Source organism: Mizuhopecten yessoensis, unplaced genomic scaffold, assembly GCF_002113885.1.
Source record: "Mizuhopecten yessoensis strain PY_sf001 unplaced genomic scaffold, ASM211388v2 scaffold9341, whole genome shotgun sequence".
Lineage (NCBI taxonomy): Eukaryota > Metazoa > Mollusca > Bivalvia > Pectinida > Pectinidae > Mizuhopecten > Mizuhopecten yessoensis.
Genome location: NW_018407999.1, coordinates 199,289 through 208,711, shown reverse-complemented (window position 1 = coordinate 208,711; position 9,423 = coordinate 199,289). Strand labels below are relative to the sequence as shown.

The following is a 9,423-nucleotide window of genomic DNA, read 5'->3' as shown; positions in this document are numbered from 1 at the left end:
CTCACCTTACCTGGTGATACCAAAAGCTAGAAGTAGGGAGTGTACTCACCTTACCTGGTGATACCTATAGTTAGAGGGTGGGAGTGTACTCACCTTACCTGGTGATACCTATAGTTAGAAGGTGGGAGTGTCCTCACCTTACCTGGTGATACCAAAAGCTAGAAATAGGGAGTGTACTCAGCTTACCTGGTGATACCTATAGTTAGAGGGTAGGAGTGTCCTCACCTTACCTGGTGATACCAAAAGCTAGAAGTAGGGAGTGTACTCACCTTACCTGGTGATACCTATAGTTAGAGGGTGGGAGTGTACTCACCTTACCTGGTGATACCTATAGTTAGAAGGTGGGAGTGTCCTCACCTTACCTGGTGATACCAAAAGCTAGAAATAGGGAGTGTACTCAGCTTACCTGGTGATACCTATAGCTAGAAGGTGGGAGTGTACTCAGCTTACCTGGTGATACCTATAGTGAGAGGGTCGGAGTGTACTCAACTTACCTGGTGATACCTATAGCTAGAAGGTGGGAGTGTACTCACCTTACCTGGTGATACCAATCGCTAGAAGGTAGGAGTGTTCTAACTTTACCTGGTGATACCTATAGCTAGAAATAGGGAATGTGCCCACCTTACCTTGTGATAATCCATACTAACCTACCTGGAGAAAATGTTAAGAAAATGGAAGACAAACAACAATCTATATAGTATGTTATCTCTACTGGAATAGAACAAGACTGATATGGAAGGCGCTACGCCTGTTGTCTGATTCTTTTGTTGGTTCTGTACTAACATCTGATTTTATATATATATACAACTTACATGGATGTATCATATATGTATTGTCAGTAAAATACTTTTGAATTTGAAATCCCAAGTCTTGTAAAAGTAGGAAAGATAGTTAATTTATATTCAGTGAGAGTTTTACTTTGACACAGTGTTCCAACACCAGCAGTGCAGAAACACAGCTTCTTTACAGCAAAAGTGGATGTCCCAAAAGAGAATGTAAAAGCAATTGTTGGTTATATTATTGGTGCAAAAGGACGTAACATACGGCACCTTGGAGACCAGGTAAGTGTTTCCTTAGAACCTAACCCTTTCACCACTCTGGACCATAATGGACTCATCCAGATCAATGCATGGTAGAGTTTACTAAAGTTACATAGGGGTGAAAGGGTTCAAACAAATTAAACAATTGTTGTTCCTTCTGTCAACGAAGACGCTAGAGAGTTGAATGTACCTCAAATGATATCAAAGTTTTACTTTCTACATAAACAAGGTACGTATTAAATGTGTTGCTATGTTTTAGACCGACTGGTCCCTTTGTCAAGCTATGATTGACTGAGCAATTTGTATGTTTTACCTGTACAACGATGTGACAAAATTGTATATTTTTTATGTCGCTTGAAACAGGACATATATCGCATATCGATAAGGAGTATAGACACACGTCACATCGTTATACTGGTAAAAAAATTGAATTTCCCAAATGTTTTCCCTGACAAGGAATCTCAAATAAAAGCTGAGGTAACAGAATAAATAAGATTTGAGGAAAATGAATTCATAAAAAAACAGATCTGTGGACAGTAATAACAGTCTGGGCTGGGAAGAGTAACAACATCTTTGGCTGTGGACAGTAACAACAGTCTGGTCCTGGGGATGGTAACAACAGACTGGGCTGGGGACAGTAACAACAGTTTGGTCCCGGGGATGGTAACAACAGACTGGGCTGGGAACAGTAACAACAGTCTGGTCCTGGGGATGGTAACAACAGACACGGCTGGGGACAGTAACAACAGTCTGGGCTAGGGACAGTAACAACAACTTGGTCCTGGGGATTGTAACAATAGACTGGGCTGGGGACAGTAACAACAGTCTGGGTTTGGGACAGTAACAACAGTTTGGTCCTGGGGATGGTAACAACAGTTTGGTCCTGGGGACAGTAACAACAAACTGGGCTCGGGACAGTTACAACAGTCTGGGCTAGGGACAGTAACAACAATTTAAACGTGTTGGTATGTTTAAGACCGACTGATCCCTTTGTCAAGCTATGATTGACTGAGCAATTTGTATATTTTACCTGTACAACGATGTGACAAAATTGTATATTTTTTATGTCGCTTGAAACGGGACATATATCGCATATCGATAAGGAGTATAGACACACGTCACATCGTTATACTGGTAAAAAAATTGAATTTCCCAAATCCTGGGGATGGTAACAACAGACTGGGCTGTGGACAGTAACAACAGTCTGGGCTGGGAAGAGTAACAAGAGCCTTGTCTGGGGACAGTAACAACAGTCTGGTCCTGGGAATGGAAGCAACAGACACGGCTGGGGACGGTAACAACAGTCTGGGCTAGGGACAGTAACAACAATTTGGTCCTGGGGATGGTAACAACAGACTGGGCTGGGGACAATAACAACAGTCTGGTCCTGGGAATGGTAACAACAGACACGGCTGTGGACAGTAACAACAGTCTGGTCCTGGGAATGGTAACAACAGGCCGGGGTTGGGGACAGTAACAACAGTTTGGTCCTGGGGATGGTAACAACAGACTGGGCTTGGGACAGTAACAACAGTCTGGGCTAGGGACAGTAACAACAATTTGGTCCTGGGAATGGTAACAACAGACACGGCTGTGGACAGTAACAACAGGCCGGGGTTGGGGACAGTAACAACAGTTTGGTCCTGGGGATGGTAACAACAGTTGGTCCTGGGGACAGTAACAACAGTTTGGTCCTGGGGATGGTAACAACAGACTGGGCTTGGGACAGTAACAACAGTCTGGGCTAGGGACAGTAACAACAATTTGGTCCTGGGAATGGTAACAACAGACACGGCTGTGGATAGTAACAACAGGCCGGGGTTGGGGACGGTAACAACAGTTTGGTCCAGGGGATGGTAACAACAGTTTGGTCCTGGGGACAGTAACAACAGTTTGGTCCTGGGGATGGTAACGACAGACTGGGCTTGGGACAGTAACAACAGTCCGAGCTGGGGACAGTAACAAGAGTCCTGGCTTAGGAGATTAACAGCAGTATGGGTTCGGGACAGTAACAACAGTCTGAGCTTGGGTAGTAACAACAGTCTGGGCTGGGGACGGTAACAACAGTCTGGGCTGGGGACAGTAACAATAGTCTGAGCTTGGGTAGTAACAACAGTCTGGGCTGGGGACAGTAACAACAGTCTGGGCTGGGTACAGTTACAACAGTCTTGGTTGGCCCTCGGTAAAACAAAATAATGCTGTATTAAGACTGCAGGAACAGAATAGATATACTTCAAAACTATCGTTTAAAATTATAAATTGGCAAGTGATACAATGGAGAGTACTGTAGGTTCCCAGAATTGGGAAAAATTTGATGTGTTCTTGATCTCTTGTTTTACCCTTTCACTCCTACATAACTGTAGTAGACTCTACCATGCATTTATGGGGATGAATCCATTATGATCTACAGTGGTGAAAGGGTTTAATGTTCTGTTGTAATTTCAGGACAGTTATGTTTTAAAATTTGAAAAGAAACCAGTAGATTATATTGCTTTTTTCAGGCTGGTTTTTCTCTAACGGTATCATCTGGTCCTGATTACGTTGAGGTGAATGTTCATGATGAGGCAAATCTGGAGAAAGCTGTACAGTTGGTAGGTATTGGACCATATTTAAATTGGATATTATGCATTACGCTTAAAGTGAATATTTCATGTTACCACCCCTCTCACAAAGTACCTTTTAGCTTGTGGTTTGAGATCTATAAGCATTTTAGCTTAACTTTTTCACCCCTGAAATTTCATAATGAACTTTTTCCAACCTTTGAATTGGAAGAGTTCAGTTGTGTCTTCATGGGTGTCTGACACAAGGTTGAATCACAGAAACCACTGTAACAGGAGACAGCAAGCTTGAGATTTCAACCTTGGACTTTCCCAATTCTAGACGAATGTTCTGCCAATTACCTGGTAAGCTTCCTGGTCACTGGCAATGGACCCAATCACTTGAAACTAAATGCAATGAACCATGTATTTAAGCAATGAATGTTTAAGCAAATGTTGTTATGGTCCTTTAACACACATTGCTATCGATGACAATCTAATAAAGCCTGGAGGGGCTTTATGAAAGTTTATCAGCAATAGAAATGTGTGTTACGCANAACAACAGACTGGGCTTGGGACAGTAACAACAGTCTGGGCTAGGGACAGTAACAACAATTTGGTCCTGGGAATGGTAACAACAGACACGGCTGTGGACAGTAACAACAGGCCGGGGTTGGGGACAGTAACAACAGTTTGGTCCTGGGGATGGTAACAACAGTTGGTCCTGGGGACAGTAACAACAGTTTGGTCCTGGGGATGGTAACAACAGACTGGGCTTGGGACAGTAACAACAGTCTGGGCTAGGGACAGTAACAACAATTTGGTCCTGGGAATGGTAACAACAGACACGGCTGTGGATAGTAACAACAGGCCGGGGTTGGGGACGGTAACAACAGTTTGGTCCAGGGGATGGTAACAACAGTTTGGTCCTGGGGACAGTAACAACAGTTTGGTCCTGGGGATGGTAACGACAGACTGGGCTTGGGACAGTAACAACAGTCCGAGCTGGGGACAGTAACAAGAGTCCTGGCTTAGGAGATTAACAGCAGTATGGGTTCGGGACAGTAACAACAGTCTGAGCTTGGGTAGTAACAACAGTCTGGGCTGGGGACGGTAACAACAGTCTGGGCTGGGGACAGTAACAATAGTCTGAGCTTGGGTAGTAACAACAGTCTGGGCTGGGGACAGTAACAACAGTCTGGGCTGGGTACAGTTACAACAGTCTTGGTTGGCCCTCGGTAAAACAAAATAATGCTGTATTAAGACTGCAGGAACAGAATAGATATACTTCAAAACTATCGTTTAAAATTATAAATTGGCAAGTGATACAATGGAGAGTACTGTAGGTTCCCAGAATTGGGAAAAATTTGATGTGTTCTTGATCTCTTGTTTTACCCTTTCACTCCTACATAACTGTAGTAGACTCTACCATGCATTTATGGGGATGAATCCATTATGATCTACAGTGGTGAAAGGGTTTAATGTTCTGTTGTAATTTCAGGACAGTTATGTTTTAAAATTTGAAAAGAAACCAGTAGATTATATTGCTTTTTTCAGGCTGGTTTTTCTCTAACGGTATCATCTGGTCCTGATTACGTTGAGGTGAATGTTCATGATGAGGCAAATCTGGAGAAAGCTGTACAGTTGGTAGGTATTGGACCATATTTAAATTGGATATTATGCATTACGCTTAAAGTGAATATTTCATGTTACCACCCCTCTCACAAAGTACCTTTTAGCTTGTGGTTTGAGATCTATAAGCATTTTAGCTTAACTTTTTCACCCCTGAAATTTCATAATGAACTTTTTCCAACCTTTGAATTGGAAGAGTTCAGTTGTGTCTTCATGGGTGTCTGACACAAGGTTGAATCACAGAAACCACTGTAACAGGAGACAGCAAGCTTGAGATTTCAACCTTGGACTTTCCCAATTCTAGACGAATGTTCTGCCAATTACCTGGTAAGCTTCCTGGTCACTGGCAATGGACCCAATCACTTGAAACTAAATGCAATGAACCTGGTAAGCTTCCTGGTCACTGGCAATGGACCCAATCACTTGAAACTAAATGCAATGAACCATGTATTTAAGCAATGAATGTTTAAGCAAATGTTGTTATGGTCCTTTAACACACATTGCTATCGATGACAATCTAATAAAGCCTGGAGGGGCTTTATGAAAGTTTATCAGCAATAGAAATGTGTGTTACGCAACCAATATGTTATATTTACATTTAGATAGAGTAGCTATGCTTTATTTAGTTTTTGACCAGTATATCAAGTGTTGACAACAATGAAATTGATGAAGTCACAATAGAGATTGATGAAGTTACAATTGCAAGTTTTGTTATAGTCTCATAACAACATTTACCTCCGCATTGCATTGCAAATATGGCGTCCAGCGTCAATATTTTACTTTAAACAACTTCTTCTCACTGAAAAAAAGGCCTAGGGTGATGATATTTGGCCAGAAGCAAACTGTGATGAAGGGCTACCAGGTTTGTTAAAATAAATTACCTTCACCTATATTCAAGGTCACAGGGGTCAAATATGTAAAAAAACAACTTTAAACAACTTCTTCTGAATAAACAAAAGGCTTAGGATGATGATATTTGGCCAGTAGCATGCTGGAATGAAGGGCTACCAAGTTTGTTCAAATGAATGACCTTGACTTATTTTCAAGGTCACAGGGATCAAATATGTTGAAAACCTATAAAACAACTTCGCCTGAATAACCAAAAGGCCTAGGATGATGATATTTGGCCAGTAGCATGCTTGGATGAAAGCCTACCTAGTTTCTTCAAATGAATGACCGTCATCCATTTTCAAGGTCACAGGTGTCAAATATGTTAAAATATCCAGTCATTTGAATGACCTTGACCCACTTTCAAGGTCACATTTGGTCAGACATGTAAATGACCTAATGCCATAGTCATTAATACTGATATTTTGTCTGTAGCTTTATATAAGATCACCTTTTAGGTTACAAGTGTGAGATTAATACCAGGTGAGCGATGCAAGCCCATTAGGCCTGTTGTTATAATTATTATGAGCTGGCCTGAAGGGCCAAGTGAGCTTATAACATGGTGTGGCGTCCGTCTGTCGTCGGTCCGGCTTCAACTTTTTACTTTAAACAACTTCTTAACTCTTTCCGTACCATTGTCGTATACACATGACAACAATATGTCATCCTGGTCCCCGTTGTCGTGTACAGACGACAAAATAATAGGCCGTCTCACCCGTTGTCGTGTACACACGACAACAGTCTTTGTTGTAACTTGTCTTATGTTTAGCTGGTTATCGCACACGACAATCGCGTAATACAATTATTTGTCGCTAAAATCAGCACCCATCAATTGGAAAGAAATAGTTTTATAGGTACAGAGTACACAATTTATATTTTGTGACCTATTGTTTTCGAATCTTTCACAAGATGTGTGTGTTTGGTGATTCAAAATAAACAATATGGCGGCAACTTAATTCGATATGAACTCTCGTAAATTCATCACCAAATATTTTTTTAGACTTATGGAAGTAAATGTGAATATTTTAATATAAGTCTAAATGAAATCTACTCGTTATCAAAAGAAAAAAAATAACGACTTCGTATTCGTAAACAATAATTAATCCGTTTTAGGAACCTCCACTACAACGCTGTTTTGAAAAAAGGTTTCGTATAGTTTGTTGCCGAACAGATGTCGATTTCTCTGTCATAATTAGCTGCCAGTTAGTTGTTATGCTGCGAAAATGAAGAAATGTGTGTCCATAAACAACAACATGAAACAATAACAATATATGTTCACGGTTACCTGTTTAATTCTTACAGCAATTACAGCTTGTCTAAAAAGACATTAATAATCCGCCATTTTGTTTTTTGCGCGGGGGCAAGTCTAGTAAGGACATCCGGTATGGAATCAGAACCGGATTTGGAGTACGTAAAGAGTTAATATAATTGATCCTTACAAGGTCCAAAACAAGTGTTGTTACATTTCGTGCCGATCCAAAAATCCAAGATGGCCACACTGGCATCTGATTGGCTGGGACATTTTCGTCTTCATCTCAAAAATGACTGCACCAATTGACCCCTTACTTGGTACAATTGATCCTTATTAGGTCTCAAATAAGTGTTGTTACATTTCATGCCAATCCAAAAACCAGATGGCTGCCTTGCCATCTGATTGACTGAGACATTTATTACTTCTTCTTAAGAACAGCTTCACCGATAGGCTCCTTTCTTATTACAATTGATCCCTACGAGGTCCCGCATAAGTATTGTTATATTTTGTGCCGATTTGAAATCCAAGATGGCTGCTCTGGTCTCTGATTGTCTGGGACATTGTTTATTTCATTTCAAGAACAGCTGCACCAATTGACTCCTTATTTGGTACAATTGATCCTTACGAGGTCTCAGACAAGTGTTGTTACATTTCATTTCAATCGGAAAATCCAAGATGGACACCCTTGCATCTGATTGAATTGGACATTTTCGACTTCACCTACATTTTGAAAAATAAATAATTGCCAAAAATTGCTATTAGTCAACATAAATTTCCAGTTTAATCCTCCTCTTATCTGCAGGTCACAAAGGAAATTGAAGCCTTCAAGGAAAAAAGTTTTGTGTAAGTACTGGTTTTGTTCAGTAATGTCAGAAACCGCCAAACCTGCTCTTGGTTGCTCAGGATGATATTCTCGAATGTTTTACCCGAGGCTTAGACAATCGAGAATATCATCCCTTGGGTAGGAGATTTCTCTGTGACGCCCTCAAGGTAGGGAATGATTCTATTTATGAGCTGAACTACATTTAGTGTGGTTCAGTCCTTTGGTAATTTTGCAATTTATCAGCAGAATTATTAAAAAAAATATCACATAATAGCATTGTAACAATATGAAGGTGATGTTATGAAAATCTGATCATTTCAATGAAATAAACTTGGTATAAAAATCAATACCAAAGGTTTACTTTATACATAAACAATATACGTATAAAATGCGTTGCAACGTTTCAATACCAACTGGTCCCTTTGTAAAATTTTCTTGATAGCTTGAAGGGACCAGTCAGACTTGAAACGTTGCGATGCGTTTAATACATACATTGTAAGTGTAAGAAGTAAAAATCTATATTACATATTTCCAAGCTGAAGAATCTTAATGAAAGTATAAAAATCAATTTGGAGAAAATTTCACTTCATAGCTAAGTTTGTTATCTCATCTGTCCCGAAGCTATAGCCAGTAGTAGGGAGGGTACTCATCTTACCTGGTGATAGGGAGTGTACTCACCTTACCTGGTGATAGGGAGTGTTCTTATCTTACCTGGTGATAGGGAGTGTACTCGCCTTACCTGGTGATATGGAGTGTATTCACCTTACCTGGTGATAGGGGGTGTACTCGTCTTACCTGGTGATACCTATAGCTAGTAGTAGGGAGTGTACTCATCTTACCTGATGATACCTATATCTACAAGGTAGAAGTGTTTTCACCTTACCTGGTGATACCTATACTAGCTAGAAGTAGGGAGTGTACACACCTTACCTGGTGATACATATAGCTAGAAGTAGGGAGTGTACTCATTTTACCTGGTGATAGGGAGTGTACTCACCTTACCTGGTGATAGGGTGTGTACTTATCTTAACTGGTGATAGGGAGTGTACTCACCTTACCTGGTGATTGGGAGTGTACTCACCTTACCTGGTGATAAGGAGTGTTCTTATCTTACCTGGTGATAGGGAGTGTACTTATCTTACCTGGGGATAGGGAGTGTACACACCTTACCTGGTGATAGGGAGAGTATTCACCTTACCTGGTGATAGGGAGAGTATTCACCTTACCTGGTGATAGGGAGTGTATTCACCT

The 9,423-nt window shown here is 40.8% G+C and overlaps 1 protein-coding gene across 1 annotated transcript in view; it reads left to right on the top strand.

Annotated features, from left to right (window-relative positions):
• LOC110457850 (vigilin 1-like) overlaps window positions 1-9,423 on the top strand; it is a 79,430-nt gene that overhangs the window by 33,505 nt on the left and 36,502 nt on the right. Inside the window, exons 12-14 of the mRNA XM_021509291.1 lie at window positions 929-1,061; window positions 3,542-3,631; window positions 8,152-8,192. Coding sequence (XP_021364966.1) covers window positions 929-1,061; window positions 3,542-3,631; window positions 8,152-8,192 — 264 coding nt within the window. The remainder of the gene's footprint in view (window positions 1-928; window positions 1,062-3,541; window positions 3,632-8,151; window positions 8,193-9,423) is intronic.